This window comes from Lepidochelys kempii, chromosome 1 (assembly GCF_965140265.1).
Source record: "Lepidochelys kempii isolate rLepKem1 chromosome 1, rLepKem1.hap2, whole genome shotgun sequence".
NCBI lineage: Eukaryota > Metazoa > Chordata > Testudines > Cheloniidae > Lepidochelys > Lepidochelys kempii.
This window is the reverse complement of record NC_133256.1, coordinates 278,727,080-278,745,821: the sequence shown is the minus strand read 5'-3', so window position 1 is coordinate 278,745,821 and position 18,742 is coordinate 278,727,080. Positions and strand designations below refer to the sequence as shown.

At 38.5% G+C, this 18,742-nt stretch overlaps 1 protein-coding gene across 8 annotated transcripts in view; it reads right to left on the bottom strand.

Annotated features, from left to right (window-relative positions):
• The window catches only part of PPP1R12A (protein phosphatase 1 regulatory subunit 12A), a 221,793-nt gene that overhangs the window by 106,604 nt on the left and 96,447 nt on the right, over positions 1 to 18,742 (bottom strand). For all 8 annotated transcript variants that reach the window (XM_073327675.1, XM_073327673.1, XM_073327672.1 and 5 more), the window contains one exon: positions 8,061 to 8,179. In XM_073327675.1, coding sequence (XP_073183776.1) covers positions 8,061 to 8,179 — 119 coding nt within the window. The remainder of the gene's footprint in view (positions 1 to 8,060; positions 8,180 to 18,742) is intronic.

Genomic DNA, 18,742 nt, shown 5'->3' with positions numbered 1-18,742 from the left:
TGAAAGCAACTGCAGACAATCGTTTCGCTCCTTTTTTCCATGTGGGTACCATACTGCTTTAAGCAGATAGGACTGCTAACTGTTGTCATTGAACCACCATTTCCACTGCCACTCTGCTCTCCTGCTTGTCTCGATAGCGAATTTCTCCATGTTGTCTCTCATGGAGACTCGTGCTTCCACTGCAACTCATTTTGTTTGCTGATACAGACTAACATGGCTACCACTCTGATACCAGATACTACAGGGATAGATCAATGTAACAATTTACATACAGATTTAAAATAGCTGCAAGAAAGACACTTTCACAATTCTTCCCTCACTAAACCATTAAATATATATGCAAGAGTTTATAAAATTATTTGTTTTTATTGAGTGTTCACTATTAACCCGAAGTCTGAAAGAAAGTAAAACATAAAAAAAGAATTTGTAGTTTGTAATAGTCTGTGTGTAAAATGCTTGGCAATCTTCTGGAGGAGAGGCACAATATTATTATATTATTGATCTAAGCTTCCTGTTCTTGCCTTATAATTATTAGACTAGTAAAATTTCATCTCTGAACAGATTTATAGTCATAGGAACACTAACATGACTAGTCCTGTGGGACAGGAACCACTTCTACGGGCTCACTCCCCAAACCAACCCGTCCCCCCAGCCCTCTCCCCAGCCAGGGGAAAATGTATGTTTGCCTTGGCCAGGGCCCAGTGATGGGCTAATCCAGACCTGGATGGGGCAGCCCATTTGGAACCTTCCCATGACCCACTGGAGGTCAGGACCCACTGTTTAGAAAATGACCAATGCAAGTAGTTAAGGCAAAAGTCTATTTCACGACAGACTCTGAAAGTAATGACATTTGGAAAAGTGTAAATACCACCATTAGTTCCATTGTAAAGACCAAAAATAATGTAGATGCTTAATGCACTACATGACATTGTAACATTTATGAAACTTGAGTTGCCTTCAAAAAAGTCAAAGATGTTTTCCCATTGGTTCTGAAAATAAATAAAAAAGTAGTTCCCTCATTAAAATAGGAGTGCTCCCTGATGCAACACACTTCATTTAATTTAAATTATTTAAACAGATTCTTGTTAATTTAGGCTTTAACACAGCTTGTCATAATTTCAAATTTAATTTTAAAGCAGTTTTAAAATAAATAAATGTATTTAATTCAAATAAAACTGATTTAAAAACAATTTAAAAATTATTAATTTTTATTCACTTTTCTTTCAGTGTATGACACAGTTCATCCATTTTTGTTTCATTCTTAATCTATGTGCTTGTTTTTCCACCTTTGTTTATTTGACTCTTGACTATTTGGTTCTTAATATTCTTTTGGCAGCAACTGTTGTAATCCTTTTACTATTACCTATAGTAGGCAGCCTATGATGTTTGTCTGATTCCTTATTTTGGCACTAGGAATTATTTTTAAAATCTTAAAGAACAGTGCTAATATCTGGTCAGTTTTACTTTGTTTTGTTTACAAAGAATAGATATACAAATAATTTATCCTGGTATCTGGAAAAGACTTGTCTAACTAAGCTTCTGTTTACATTACACTTTCTTTCCTGGTGATAATACTATTGCAGGCATGGTACTTAAGTTTCATTATTCATTGCACACTTGCCCCTTTTACAACTACATGCCAAAGCCCTTATCCTGCAAACACTGATGCACAAGATAAACTTTCTGTACTGAGTAGTCCCTGTGTGCAAAGTGAGTTCACCGGTGTGTAAAGTTACTCATTCATGTTTGCTAGATAGGAGCCCAAGAACTCTTCCCAACAACAAAAACAGAAGGGTCCCAGTGACAGTGAGGGAGGAACTACATAATTTAAAAAAAGAAAAAAAAACTTCCCATAAAGGCCTATATTTTTCTTGCTCACGGTTAGTCTTATATACATGGAGATTAAAGCAAATGCAGATTAAACATGGACTGACAACTGTTTTTTGCTGATTAGGATTTTAGACATTTGTTGGTACACCTAACAAACTTCTGTAAATCACATGAGAGTACAGGCTACAGAGGACTGAAGACTGAAAGCTTTGAACATTATTTATGATACAAGTGTACCAAATAGGACAGAGTAACTTTACATGATCAAATTTCCACAGTCAAACACAAGAAAAAGGGTGAGAATCAGAAAAATGTGCCAATTTATATAAAACATCCTGTGTTACAACTGGCACCAAAATGGGAGATGAACTTTTCACATCCTAGAACAGGAAGAAGATTTAGAGAAGAAGATTTAGAGACACTTCAAATCCATATCCCCAGTATATGTACAGAAAGTAAATTGTAAACATGTTTTAGATTACCTTAAAAGGAATTTCCTCTTTGCTTTTGTTTTCAAAACTCAATACTGAGTGCAGAGGAGGTAAAATAAACCAAACCAAACCCACTGCTTCTCAGACATGTAAAATACTTTCTCCAAATGGCCCATAGATGGTGATGTGGTGCCTCTCTGCTCAAAAACATTTGATAATTTACAAATGCTTGTAAACTTTACCTCAGGTAGGCTAACAATTCAAAAATTGTTAATACAAAGGACAGATTCATAAATTATTGGCTAAATGCTTTAAACTTTATTCAGAAAAAAGTTTTATATAGTAGTTTTTAAGTAGATACAAAATATTATGCTGCTTGGCAAGCATTTTATGAAAACAATATTGAAATGCTGAATCACTGTTTCAGAGCAACTAGCAATATAAAAACATGTTTTATGGGTACACTATGCAAAAAATAAACCCACTTTTTCGTTCACATAATAAATGTTTCTATATATAAACACAGTAGTCATATGCATGTAAACAAAGTTGAGTCAAACATTGCATTTAACTGAAATACTCCCTAATAGAATACATACACATCTATAATTATAATTTACATTGAAAGATCTCTATTTGACGGAGGGGTATATAGTTATGATCTCACTATTATATATGATCAGGAGCAGCTTCAAGCAGCTGCAGCTAAAATAAAAAGAATCATGCTGCTTGAAGCTGCTCATGAGTTTTGGAATGTTAGAGTAAGTGCTGTGGAGATGAACTGGTGGGCAGAGGCCAGATGAGGTAGGTGGTCAAAGATGCCCTATTACCACCATGATTCTGCAATATATAATAGTGAGACGATCTCTATTTGACGGAGGGGTGTATACTTACCTTTCAATGTAAATGATAATTATAGGTATGTATATAAGCTATGTATTTCTTCTCTCCAACAAAATATAGATATTTTGCCTTGCATAGTTACTCCTGCCCAAGGGCTCAGGAACAGGCAAGATTTGGTTCTGGTCAGTGACAGTTTTTCTGTATGAGAATGTCAGTCACAGTTCACCTGTATTCCCCCCTCCACGGTCCAGCAGAGTACCAAACTTTTAGGTTTCTGGCTCCAAAGTGGTCACCCCTCTTCGGCAGAGAATCATGCCTATCTCCCTCTTGAACATGGTTTTCCAGACTGCACAGTTCCCTGACTAGACGGAGAGTTCCCCCAGAAAGTAAGACTGCCTAAAGCAGGCCTGCTTTGGAAAGAAAATTAAGGAAACACAATTATCCCATTCTTTTTCAAATTCATGTCCTATGACACTCACAATGGGATCTGTACATCAATAAAATTAATCTGGATCACTTTGTGAACATACACTTGGGGTAGATGTGGATTTTTAGCTTTAAATGCTAGAAGGAATACATTTCCTCAGTCACATTTAGATTCTTCTTTTTGTTCTGGGCTCAAATTTTAGCTTTTTATTTGGGATTAGTCTTGTTGATTAAGTAATAGAAAAGTTCCATAGCATTTGAGAATTACTCAGATTTTTCTTGGGTGGTTCCTATTTAACATAGTTGAAATCAACTCAGATTGATACTGTAATAGTAGTGCGACCAGCCTATACTCTGTCATGTATATATGAAACATACTTCCATCCCACAATTTATTGACCTTTGTGAATTTAATGCCTCTCTGTGAAGTCCCTTTTTGCGTAAGATGTGTGCTGTATTTTGATCCAAGTCCCCAGCACAAGTTTCAATATACTTATAGGTATCGAACGCAAATGCAGACACAAAAAATAGTAGTTGGGGAAAGCTGACTAGTTACATGGCGCAAACTCTTTCCTGGTCTACCGCTGGCTCTGCTGTGGTTCACTGCAGATAGGAGCATGGAATCTTGCACAAGTAGCTGGAAAAAAGGAGGATGTGCCAACCTGTTAACTGTACTAGACAGTCAAGAGTCAGTTAAGGCAGGAATCAAGAATCAAGACCTTGGCTAGAAAGAAGCCCATATATCCACCAAATCTGGATCCAAGGGAATGACTCAGAGAAAACTGAAGTCTGCAATGCAGTGCTTAAAGTGTGCCAGTCGCAGATCCAGGAAAAACACCAGTATATCAGTTCACATCCAGAAGTTTCCTTACCACCATAAGGATTAGAAACTTTGTTGTTGTTGTTTTATATTAAAGTTTGCCTTATCACTTTCTTCAGAATTTAATCAGAGAGGTGCCAATCAGGAATCCCAGAAACACAGGATAAAAATGTCCCTTAATTGCGTATGAAAATTTTTTTTAAACACTTCATGATAGAAATTAATAATTACACCATAACATTCAAAAGCAATGACCACACCAGAAACTAGTAATCTTTCTTATGTAATCTAGTAACTAGTAATCTTAATATACACAAGCTAGATGAGGAACTAATGTTCTTGGTCTCCAACAAACAGAGATATTTAAAAGTTATGTTAACTATACCATGACAGAGCCATGCCATCAGTTTTGCTATTACTAGCATGGGTCACCAAGAGCTAACTTCATGCATTTGAACAAAGAGCCTTGTCCCATCATATAAAAGTTAGTGGAGGGGTGATTTCTCAAATAGCATTGGGGGTTATGTCAATGACAAGAGAAGGTTGGTTTTATTCTACGATTTAATAAATAATATTATAAGGTATACTAGGTCCTACCTCAGCACAGGGGGAGGAGAGACAATAGGACTAGATGTCTCTAGAGGTACCTTTCAGCCCTGTATTTCTATTATTACTTCTTAATATTTTTTAAATTAGGTTTGTATTATGTTTCCTTGCTCAGCTGGGGGTGAGGGACCATAAAAAGTTAAGGCATGTGGATGGGGAGATTCTCTTCCAACAGGAATGCAGGTTTACACAGAAGGGCAACCTTCATGGGCCGAGCTTATTTGAGGTACACCATAGCTACCAATATCTGTTACCGCTGCCCAGAGCTAGTGAATGGATCGACTATACATTTTTAATAGGAAGAGTCTGAAATTGGGCTCTCTCCACAGCAGTCCAATTGCATATTTTGTGTTAAAATATAAACAAACTACTCTCATTGTTCCATCCCCCTGCCAGTAGCCATTATTTGTTTGCTCCCTAAGGCATCAATAAATATACATGCTTCCCTGCCTTGTGAAGCTGGATGCCTCAGAAAGCTTTCAATACATTTCATATCTGAGATAGAGTGTGTAAATGTTTTGTGTTTATGAATACAGTATGCATATTGAAATTATCACTAATCTAAGTTATTAAATTGTAAAATTAGTTTCAAACTATATTGTTAACAGGAACTAATATTTACTGACACAAAGCTAAGCACCATCAGAGGACTGAAGTTCTGGAATAGCCTTCCAAGGGAAGCAGTGGGGGCAGAAGACCTATCTGACTTCAAGATTAAACTCGATAAGTTTATGGAGGAGATGGTATGATGCGGTAACATGATTTTGGCAATTAACTGATCTTTAACTCTTCATGGTAAATAGGCCCAATGGTCTGTGATGGAATGCTAGATGGGGTGGGATCTGAGTTACTACAGAGAATTCTTTCCTGGGTATCTGACTGGTGAATCTTGCCCACATGCTCAGGGTTCAGCTGATCGCCATATCTGGGGTTGGGAAGGAATTTTCCTCCAGGGCAGATTGGAAGTGGCCCTGGAGGTTTTTCACTTTCCTCCGTAGCATGGGGCACAGGTCACTTGCTGGAGGATTCTCTGCACCTTGAAGTTTTTAAACCATGATTTGAGGACTTCAATAGCTCAGACATAGATGAGAAGTTTATTGCAGGACTGGGTGGCTGAGATTCTGTGGCCTTCATTGTGCAGGAGGTCAGACTAGATGATCATAATGGTCCCTTCTGACCTTAATATCTATGAGTCTATGAGTCACTGGAAAATATGTAATACATATGTATAAGAACGCTTGTATAAGAAACTCAAAATGGTTTCTTATTTTATCTTTTGATTTTAATTTTGGTATTTTCCAAATTGAGTGTGATTATTCACATTTCAGTGTAGTATTAAGGACAATTAGGATGGCATTTTAGTGAAGTTAAATGTATCAAAAAACAGCTTCACAGAAGATTATGAAGAGGCACAAACTGAAGACAACTCACTTCATATCTCCTTCAAGACTTTTTTTTTTAAATTGTATTCTACCAAATTAAGTGAAAGAGAGAAGGTTTTTGTACAATATGCCAGCAAACTATCAATTTACTTCGGTGTCCCTTTACATGGGAAGCAGAGTCCAAATCATACAGTTAAAATTTGGTTACTACAAAATGTTTGATCCAAGTTTCTAGAAATATAACTACATACTAGTACCTAGATGACCTCTTCCCTTCGATGTCATGTCATCCTATTGACCAGTAAATAACAGTATCTGGTTTGGACAATAGGCAGATTCAACCATAACCATTTAATCCTGACAGAACTTGGGTCACTGCATAGTTTATTGTGACTTGAGATTATTTAGATAACATCTTGAAGCTAAAGGTGTACAATATCCCCTAGGTGGGCATGTATAATTCAGTGTTATGGAGAACCATACACTAGAATGAGTGAAAGTACCCTTTAAAAACAAAAAGGAAAAAACTGCCCATGACTTTGGGTGGGCAGAGAGAGAGAGAGAGAGAGAGAGAGAGAGTGAGAGTGTGTGTGTGTTTGTTTGTGTGTGGGGGTGCGCACGTGTGTGTGTCCCCTATCTGATTTTGTGTGGAAAAAAACATTATTTCAGCCTCCATTTTGAGTGTCACCTTGATTATGTACTTCACTGTAACTGTCAAGTTAGACTGCATCATTCCTCGTGTTTGGGAGGGAAAGGTGGGACTGGCACCTAGGGATCTGATCCTTAGAAGGTCATCGACTATTGAATAGCCTTACCCTAGTGGGACAAGGGAGGTTAGCAACAGTCATTAACTTAACAACCCTCTGCCAGCAATTCCACTCCAGGGCTGGCACACAGAAAATCCTAGCATAAGAAGAGAAGTAGGAAAAAGATGTCACAACCTGCTTTTAAAACGGACAGGCTCTCTAGCAAAAAGACACCTTCCAAAATGAGAAAGCTAAGCAGGAGGCGTGGGGGAGCAGAAACGGCACTGACCAGCTGAAGGACACTGCCCAAAATCCAGAAGACTCTCAGCAGTGGTGAGACCACTGGAGGGAGGAGTCTGCATTCAGGTGTGTGTTAGTTTTTCATATATCAGTAAACCTCTGGCGCTTTTCTATGAATAAAATGTTTGTGTTTAAGAAGACCCTTTCCAAAAAGCCTGTGCATTCTTTACGTTAACTATAATAATGGTCCCCCCAAAAGAGTTAAATGGTAAACTGGCATGCCCATGCTGGTGGACTTTTGGGGAGAACATGCGTAGGTACTGGGAAGACTTGGGAGGTTGAGCACTGGTCTTGGGACCTACAGCAGTTGTGTGACAGGGCCCATATGCCAAAAAATGGTATCAGAATGGAAGTCTATGCCCCAGGACTGTGCCTGAGAGGTCAGAACAAGCGACAATGTCTGGACACTGCTCAGAGCCAGTTGGACACTCAAAAGCATGTGGGATAAAAAGACTGGATCCAGTACAGCAGCCTGTATTGGTTCCACAAGGGTGAACTTAGACAGGGCTGTAACAATGCCTTGGAGGTAATGTTTAGCAGTATATATGGTTCACTCTAATTCTTTTAAAAATAAAAATCACTAAAAATGTCTTTCAAACATTATTTTCTAAAAATACTTCCCATAAAGCATACTTAGGTTTAAAAGATAATACTAGACTTCCACATTCAACATTACCTTGTCTATTTACTTCATTTTGAAGCAGCTCTTCCATTGCCTCTTCCTCAGCAATATCTAATGGAGTGTCTCCTTCACTATTAACAGCTCCTACATGTGCTCCTTGACTAATTAAATACCTATAAAAGAAGAAGAAAAAAAGAGTTGGAAGCTAAAGAAAACATAAGGTGAGCATCAGATTAATAAGGTTGGGTACAGTGAAGGAGTAACAAAAGCTGTTAGAACCTGGGACCATGCACGGCAACTAAATATTTTATATTACACACACATACATATACAGTAAGAATAAGACCACAGGTTTACCTACAAGTGTTAGCTATTTAGGGCAGCATTTCAGATAAGATGTATCTTATTAGTATACGGTGCCAATCTCTGTAGTTAGCCACTGAAAAAATTCACAGTCATATACTGATAGATCTCTTCAGGGCTTGGGTGCACGAAGTGTCCAATGGTAAATGAAAGGTTTTCCTGAAGAACATAGGAGCCTGAGACATCAATAATTGCAGGATTTAAGTTTTCAGATTAAGAAAGTTGACATTCCTAGTACTTATGATTGCAAAGATAACATTTGGAAGGTTGATACATTATTCTTTGCCGATTTGGGAAGAATAATGTCTCCAGTGCCTTCAATTCTGCTCCTAACTTAGCCAAGCAGCAGAAAAAGTTAACCAGACTGCTTAGTTTCACTCTCGCTATTCATAGTTCTTTAAGCAGCAATGAAACTTATGTCAATTTCACAGTGCAAGTGCTGATGGGGAAAAACTATGAACAACAGAAGAAGGGAGGGAAGACAACTACTGAAGACCTCTTTTTTACTCCCTTCACCTTTCAGCTGCCAAGAGGATGCAGCAGGAATAGCATACTGAAGGCCTGTCCCCTTGCAGCAATCATAAAGGCTCTGGCAGTGGTAAAATATTCGGTTTCCATTGCAACATCTAGAGGGAGTGAGGCTTCAAATTTAGAGACATACTAGCCAAAGTTGCATATTAGACATGGCACTCCCAAGCAAGGTACAGATTCACATACTGGCAAAAATCCGAGCACCTTCCTGTGCAGCAGCACAAGGTGAAGAAGTTATTGTGCATTTCACCAGAGGGCTGACCCCAGTTCTTGCTAGTAGGGCCCATTACATCATTAGCTATATATGCGCATGCATGCCCACACACCCTTGTCTAGGTAGGCTGAGCATTCCAGCGGTTTGGTGTCTAATACGATTCAATATGTAAAATGTTTTATTTTAAAACTAGGGTAGGCACTGAGACCTGGCATGAACAATCCAAATCAGGAGGAACTTATTTCTGGCTTTGGAATATCAGATAGATAGGTTCCAACAAAGAGCCATAAGACAGACATTTTAACAGTTAGAACTTGATTAACTCCCTTATCTCTATTAAACTAGAAGTCTATGAAGTTTTTGGAACCTAGCAGCCCAATGTATATTCTACTGATGTCAAAGTACCCAATCAATAGTGACTGAAGCTTCCGCACCACTCCAGATTGCAACCTTACAAATTTCTAACCATGAAGTTACTACCTCTCTTATGGATTTATTTTGTTACAGTAGTACTCAGAGGTCCAAATCCCAGGCACTATACACAAAGATGGTTCTTGCCTCAAAGAGCTTACAATTTAAGAATGAGCCACAAATCTCTTCAGCATAAGCCTTCCGTATATTACACATACACACTCCCTTTTGTGATGGATAGAGACAAATATAATGTGCTTTCTTAAGCAGTACCTTGTTTCCTGCCATATTACATATATGAAATATACAACCTGTGGGAACTGCAGATGCGCAGCAATTTTTATTTTGGGTCCTGAATGCAGCTTGTGAAACATAATTTTAGGGATCAACTTTTTTTTAAAAATGGGCTATTAGCAAGACCTGCATATAAACTGGGCAGTACTCCTCCAGAGGTGGTCTCTGATCTAATTGCTAACCTGTCCAGGAAATCTCTTAGCGAATTTACATCCTGACTATTTTTGGCTGAAATGTCCTACCCATCCTTTAAGGCTCATGCTCCTTACCAGAGCATACATCACTACCAAACATGCATGTACGTTATTCTTTTTCCCATTTTATCCACATTGTGACAACATAAGATATACTCACTGCAACAACTGAAATTACGGCTAATGAAAGCAGGTCTTATGCACAACAGAAAAAAATAGCCTTCAAGGTTTCATCATTTCTCTCTAAGGACATGTAACAATCCCTCTCCTGTTTTTGAAGACTGCTCTTCAGTGGAGAAGTCTATCCACCAGTAATAAAATCCCACTGATTGAAATGTTAGCATCCTATGATTTCTTTTCCACTTTTCTTAATTTTTGCCTTTTGCAACATACCATCTTCTTATCCATGGCTATAAAGATTACTATTACTCTTATGATTTCTCTGCATAAGAAGTGTAAAAAAGGACTCTGTTCACTTGCCTAAATAAAAAGCTGTCTTCCTTGCTAAAATGTCTGGAGGATGGAATTGTTAACCACACCTCCAAAAAGGGGTGGAGTTAGGGAATACACGGACAAGAAAAAGCAGGACTGGCCTGTCTGGCTGTGGATTCTGTTAACACCTTGTGGATGCCAATGGAAGGACTATTTTTAGTGACTTTTCTAGCTGCATAGTTAATTAGTACCCTTAGTATAGTGCTAGTTAGATTTAGTGTTAGTTAGCTGTAATTTAAACATTTCCCTGGTGATGCCCTCACCGGGGTTTAAACATTGTCCGTTGTGTGTGGGAGCAATCCCCAAAAGTGATCCCCACATGTGGTGCTTGCTGTGCTCAGGTGAAGCTGATGTTAAGAAGCAGCGTTTGCGTCCATTTGGTGAACAATCTGCAAATCAAATAGTGAGGGATCTTCGTCTTAGGTAGCACTTGCTCAAACAGGCCACGTGGCCTGCTTCAGCACAGATGCCCTCATCAGATCGGAGGTCGCCCTCAGGTTCTGAGTGTTACAATTTCATGCTCTGGTGCAGGAGCCTCTCTGAAGAGATGGAGGAGCGAGGTAAGAACCACAGAGCTCCGACACCAGCCATGGGAAGTAAGAAGGAACTGAGGGAGATTGGGGCACTGTTGCCTCATATAGCTGGGGAGACACTATGGGCCACAAGGAGAAATCAGCACCCCACTACAGATATTGCTAGGCAAAGTCCTCCAACCCCAGTACACTTGGTGCACCCCCCCCCCCACAAGTGGAATACACAGATGTATTTACTCACAGAAAAACCTGCTAATGCTTGAGGCGGAATAGAATATCACTTCTCTGTATGAAGGTATTTTGGCTCTGCAGCCCTGACAGGAAGAAAAATGTGACTGGCTTCAATGAAAATTAAGGAGCATCAAGTCCTGTCCGTCATATTCCAGAAAGCAATGGGAAGTTTTCACAGTGACTTTCATGGTTAGTTGCACTTCCAGCTAAATATGAATTTAACGAATTTTAATAATGTGGTTCCAATCTTGTCAATTTGCACACATAATGGGAAATCTGTTGCAAGACAATACATGACAAATGTACTTCATATTGACCACTGTAGTTTAGTTTGATTTAGGAAAATACTTCATAGCACATACTATATGTTTGCAGTGTTTCTGAAGCAGTGTTGGTCCCAGGATCTGAGAAAGACTAGGTAGGTGAGGTAATGTCTTTTATTGGACCAACTTCTGTTGGTGGAAGGGACAAGCTATCGAGCTTCACAGAGCTCTTCCTGAGGTCTGAAAAAGGTAACCACAGTGTCTAAGCCAGTGGGAATGGACCGTTAAGCATGGGGGTTCACACTTCGCAGGACATCGCTTAAAATGAAGTGGGTGTTAAGGCTAACAGGTCGTAGGGCATCACAAATTGTCGTAATGAGCCATGAAACCAGGGAGTCTGTTAAGCCCATGGTTTTTCATGTCCAGAGTCATAACTTTAAGTTCCCATTAATTTAGGTTGGCTTTTAAGGTATTGTGCAGGTTTTTTTGGAGGACAAGGATTGCGAGATCTTGTGTGGAATGATTGCTTTGTGAAAAATGTTCAACCACAAGTAATATGGTGATTTTTAAACAATTTTATGGAAGACTTCATTCAAAAGCATAGTGATTGGTTTCACCCACATAAGTGTTGCTGGGACATCTGATGCACACCACGTGTTGTTGAAAGGCAGTAAGACACATGGATCTTGAAAGGTGTGTGTGTAGTTGGGGGTGGGGGGAGTGGAAGAAACTGATCATCGTAGCAGTGGTGCCATGTCCACAGATATTTTCCCAAAGTGATCACTCCATATCTCATCTTTCAGTCCTCATCCTCAAGAGTGCTAGCACAACACTTAAAAAGATGAGCCCAGGAACTTAAATTCATAACTCTGCTGGACACTGAACCATGAACTTAGACACACTGGTATTATGGCTTATTTCAAAAAGTTGTAACACCCTACTGCCTGCTAATGCTTAATTGCCCATTTCATTTTAAGGGGTCTCTTACAGCTTGTGAAAAACGCTAAAAGTTAATCTGTCCCTCCTTAAATTTAGTTTAGACACTCTGGTTACCTTCTCCAGACCTGAAGAAGAGCTCTGTGAAACTAGAAAGCTTGTCCCTTGCATCAATGGAAGTTGGCCCAATAAGATATTATCTCATCTACCTTGTCTCAGTACATACTATATACAGAAATACATTTTGTAAAAATAAAATATTACTGTGAGAACACCTATAAGAATTTTTGCTCTATATCTTTGCTGAGAAGTGTGGAAATCACTATTGTTCTGTAAATTATGATGTGTGTAGAACAGTGAGACTTTGCTTTAATAATAACGGCACAATTTAAAGTTTGCATTTCTATGCAAATTATTTGTCACAAGTGCAATGGTATTTGCTGAAAAGTGCATTCCATTTGTGAAAGTTACTGGAGTCGAAGCTCTAGAAAGTACTCCACAAATCTATAAGTATGTACAAGTTCTCACTTCCAACTTATTTTCCAAGCTTAAAAAAAATGCTGCGAGGATTAGATAAATTTTAATTGTTGACATTGAAAAAATAGATAACATTTGTTACTTCAATATATCTTTCTTGTAGGGACAGAAATGACATCTGGAATCATCCGGGTAGGCTCTAGCAGCTTATAAAAAAGATGGCACATGCCAAGTCACTTTGTTATATTACTTCCAAAAGTTCAAAAGTTGCTGGAAAGGAAGGAAGGAAGGGAAGAGAGATTTACCCATAAGAGGGTATACAAATTTTAACTTATTTATTCTTTTTAAATCTAGTTAATCCAACACCGTGAAACTATTTGGGGAAATGAAAACACCATTGTACAGTTCCAATAAAATGACAGGAACCTTTGATACCATGTCCAAGCAGTTTGTTTTCAGCAGGCAAGCTCTGAGGCAGTGGAAAAGTAAACATTCAATATACAGTGGAATCCAACTATTACAAGCAAGTCTTTTCAGATTTTTAAACTCTTTCAAAGCATTTGCACAAAGGACTCAAAACAAGTTAATTTTTTTAAATCACCAAACTTATCATGGGATTGGACAAAATGGCTATGCACCATACTGTATTTAATTTTTTTAAAAGTGTTATTAAACAGAGTACCCTCTACAGAGATAAAGGATACATTTTCGGAGATCTGCACATTCCATTAGAGATTTCTCTAGAGATACAAGTTTAAAAAAAAGTAACAAAAGCGAAACAGCAGTTTGGTCACTGCCAAGGCTATCTTTGGACCAAGAGGTTTCAAGTTTGATTTTCAAACCTGAAGTATCCATTCTTAAATGCAGAACTATGTGGACTCAAAACTGTGAGTGCAAAGAATTGCAGGTGGAATACTGAGGGTACAAGGAAAGCCATGTCTTCCCCCCTCTCAAAAAGATCAGACCCTCTCTTGTCCAGATGTTTCTAAACACTACTGTAACCTAACCTTAGATTATGCATCAGCTATATTGATTACGTAAGAATCCCCAGTTATCACTTTGAGGGTTGACAGGTTCTTACCCAAAGATCAGGCCCAGTATTTAAATCATTCTATAGTTGGGAACCTTGATGTGCACAGTTGCAACACTTACAATATAGCTATATTTAAAAATATAGTTTATTAATAGATTTAGCAGAGTCACAAACACCCCAATTTAGTAAAATAGATAGAGATACTACAGAATGTACATCTACACACCCATATACTCTCACACCATCCCTTGCAGAACACACTGAAATGTTAATCATCTTCCTCATCACTATCAGCTTCCCCTTCACCACCTGGGGCCATCATTCTGGCAGCTCCCAAGGGCTACATCTCTCTCTCCTACTGCCCCTCGGCTGGGATGCCACTTTTATAATGTTATACTGATGCCATTATGTTTGATGCATATTCAGTAGGGAATTGTTTCCCTTCTCCTTATTTGTATTTTCTCACCTCACTAACACTGGAGTTTTTTTTTTTTTTCCCCAATACGTTAGTACAGGGGTCGGCAACCTTTCAGAAGTGGGGTGCCAAGTCTTCATTTATTGACTCTAATTTAAGGTTTTGCGTGCCAGTAATACATTTTAGAAGGTCTTTCTCTATAAGTCTATATTATGTAACTAAACTATTGTTGTATGTAAAGTAAACAAAGTTTTTAAAATGTTTAAGAAGCTTCATTTAAAATTAAATTAAAATGCAGATCTTATCAGTTTAGTGGAGTGGTTCTTAACCTGGGGTGTACGCACCCTGTAGGGGTGCGAGATGCCCTTTCGGGGGTTCAAGACATGCAATATTTTTTTAGAAGGTAAATCATCGAAAACACAAATTAAGCACAGACAAGTACAAGTACTTTGTTTCATCAAACCTATGTATTTATTAACATTGTACATTTAACAATTACTGTAATATACAAAGGTTTTACGTTTTCAAGCTAATTGTAGTGTAATTTTTCATAAGGGGTAAGAACATATTTTGAGAACTCCAGACCATCAGCAGGCTGAGCGGGGCCAGGTGTAGTATATTAAAATGCTCCCCATAGGAATGTGCTAGTTAGGGTGTAATACTTACGGCTGCCAGTCCTGATGCTCTGAGTGGCATGGTAAGGGGACGGGGAACAGGGGTGGTTGGATAGGCGTGGGAGTCCCAGGGGGCCTGTCAGGGGTCGGGGCAGTCAGGGGACCAGGGGGCTTGGATGGGTGGAGGGTTCTGAGGGGGGCAGTCAGGAGGTAGGGGGTCCTGGGAGGGGGTGGTCAGGGGACAAGGAGCTGGGGCGGGGGGGGATTTGAATGGGTCAGCAGTTATGAGGGGGGGCAGTCAAGAGGCAGGAAGTGGGCCAGCTGTTTGGGGAGGCACAACCTTCCCTACCCTAGTGTAGTATATTAAATTTCTCCCTGTAGGAATGTGCTACTTATGGTGTACTACTTATGGCTGCCAGTCCTGGTGCTCTGCAAGTAGCACGTTCCTATGTGGGGAAATGTAATACACTACACCAGCGGACAGAACCCCAGACCGGTGACAGGCTAAATGGGGTTCCATTCACCCAGGCCGGCAGCAGGCTGAGTGGGGACGGTAGCCGGGACTCCGGCTGGCGGCAGCATGCCAGTAAAAATTGGCTCGCGTGCCGCCTTTAGTTGCCGACCCCTGAGTTAGTATATCAATTATCTCAATTTATTATATTAGTCATTTCGTTACCCTTTTGTGGTTAGATATCACATTTGTTATTTGTCCTAACTGGTTATTTCAGTTCTTCCCAAGTTCTAAGTTGTGGTGTACCTGTTAAGTTTAAAAGGGAATAACTTAGGAAAGCCCCCATACCAACCTGCTTTAACACATCCTCTATGTTGAAGGTCACAGTCATACATGGACCTTATGCTTTAGCTCCATTGATCCAGTTGAGAGGTCCCAGACATATGTATGCTAACTTGCTGAAGCTAATGTCTTACAGGATACAGGCCTGTAGGTTTCTGGCATTACTGCTGAATATAATGGAAAGCAATAAATATAATGAAGGCAAGCTAGCCCACTGGGCTCCAGTAGCAGTGAACATAATAAAGCAAACTAGCCTACTGGGCTACACTGAATGGCTTGGCCGATACTGCAGAAAGAAGTTTGTCTTGAAATCCCATTCTTTTGGGGAGGTAAAACTTTGTTTGTGGCCCACATATTTTAGGAACCCTACTCTGTGTATATCCTTCAACAGCTCTTACATGCAGAATTTAGACTAAAGTTTGCAGATCCTGTCTTGAAAAATAAGAAAGCAACTCTCCCCTTATATTTAGGAACCCTGACACACTTTCACCCATTTATGGGAAATACTTTAAAAAAAACCTTATCTGATAAAAACATGAAATTTTTAATAATTCAGAGTCCAGATTAATTCTCCTATAAGATAAATGCCACATTTTGTCTACTCTAAGTCCCAGTTTCAACAGGTCTGAAGGCCAATATTTTATCTCAGGGCTTTGCTTAAAAGCTCTGCCTCAGGATCTTCATGTGATGCAGCGAAAACTATTGCAGAACTCTATTAATATTAAGCTAATCTCTACAATATACTGGGACATGGTTTGTGACTAGAGAGGGAGGGGGCTTCCTTTGAAACACAGATAACTAAAATAGGGAATTTAAGGGCTTAGAGGGAGACTGCTTCAGAATCTGGCACAATGCCCAAGCTCTAATCTACTTTAGGCATAAACAATTACTTTGTTGTACAGAACTTCGACATCATGATTTAAGATTTTATCAATATTACTTAAAAGGATGGCAGTAGAAAGATGGGCATGTACCTTCATTGTGGTTCTGCTAGAATACTTAGTTTTGGAACCAGGTTTACAAGGTCATTAGGGAGATAACTGGATGGTTGATACTGCTGAATCCGATATTTATTAGGATGGAGACCGAAAAAACGTGTCACCAACTGAGAGAAGTGGCAGGACAAATTGTTCTTAAATTCAGAAAAGACCTCTCCCAGAAGTCTGGACCGAGATTTAACAAGTGAAAAATAAGAGGACTGCAATAGTCAGCGTTCTGTAACTACAGTGAAGTTGAGGATGCCTCCTGGAAGGTTTCTTCATATACAAACCCACGAGCAGCCCTCAGGATGTAAATTTAGGCTATGCACTTTTGTTTGGTTATTTAAGTAGCGTGTAGGATCAATGTGTCATTTTCAGTCAGTTGTAGGCAATGTTATTTTTGAACCAAGTTTCTTTAAGAACTTATCAAGCCTATGTGACAAGCTTAATGTTGAAAACTATATTATTCTCATGCAGGAAGTCTTTCTAAATAAGGGTAACATACTTTTCTAAGCATACCCAAGAAGAGATTCACCAATTTAACACTTCCTTACATATTTCTCTTTGTGGTAGAGACTACACATAAGAAATCTGAGCTCAAAATCAATTTTGTGGAAAAAATTATTACTGGCAGTCTATATGAAGTTAAGACTGGAAAAACTATCTTCATGACAGCTGTGACGTCAATTACGGGCAGAGGAACTAAGAAGTGTAGTGTGCTGCTTAGTTTTCAGGATTAAAGAGTAAATTATTGTTTCAAATCTTTGTTTATATACCACTATGTTTTTAAACAGCTTTTAGAATCATACAAGTTTATGGTTTTGTTTAAATAAAATCCCTGCGGTTCACCTTTAAAGTATACTTTGCAAATCCCTTCATTTATTAACACAGGACACCAAGGGGAATTCAGTTAAAATATCTGTGTACACAATTAAGTTTCTTTTTATCACATTTAAAAAACTGGGTTTGAGTACTTAATATTAAGAGGTCAGAGTATTCTAAAACATTATAATAGCTTATCAAATGACCCTTTTACTGTTCACTTTTCCTGGGGTTCATACTTTAAGAAGATAGAAGTCACCACAACAGGATTTTAATGAACATAAAACTAACATTCAATGGGAATTCTGCCATTGATTACACTGGAAATAGGACTGAGCCCAAAAAACCCTTAGATTTTCCCTTTAATTTAAAACTATTAGGAATTCTGGAAGGCAGGCAAATCTGCAACTAAGTGAAAACTATCAAGAAACATACCATACACTTATTAAAATTAATATTTGTACTCTTATGTAATACTTTTCATCCACAAATCCCAAAGCACTAAAGTATTAAATAAAAACTAGCATTTTCATACTTATCCACAATATTTTTAAGGGTTTAAGGCAAAGAATTTAGTCCCCTGGGGAGCAAAGAACCAAAAACAACCTCACCTCACCCCCCCAAAAAATATGAAGCCAAAAATGTTGTACCATATTAATCTAATCTCAAAGTACTCTAGGCTCTTTTTTGTAAATAACCTTTACTTTAAGGTTATTTCTTGGCTTTTAATGCTATAAAATTAAATGATAAACAAATGTAACCCGCTTGACACAGATTTTTAGGCTCCTTTTAAGAAGGTTTCTCTGAAAAAGCCAGTTTTAAAATAGCAATCCAATTACTTTTACTCATAATATTAAATCAATAAATTTGAAACTTAATTTTTAATTCAGCCCAATAATGAAACAGGTATATTCCACAACCATGAAGTCACTACACATCTCAAATCTATTTCATTCTAAACATATATCTGTGAATGTCACAATATAGTCTTCAGATCTATATTAAAAAAAACTGATTTTGTTTCAACAGTTGTATTGATGTGGGAGGGTTTTGCTCTTTTTCCTCCCTTTAATTGCATTTCACAATACAGGTAAATGAATGAGGATTTTGCAGTAAGTGGCTCAAGAATACCTAGTCTTT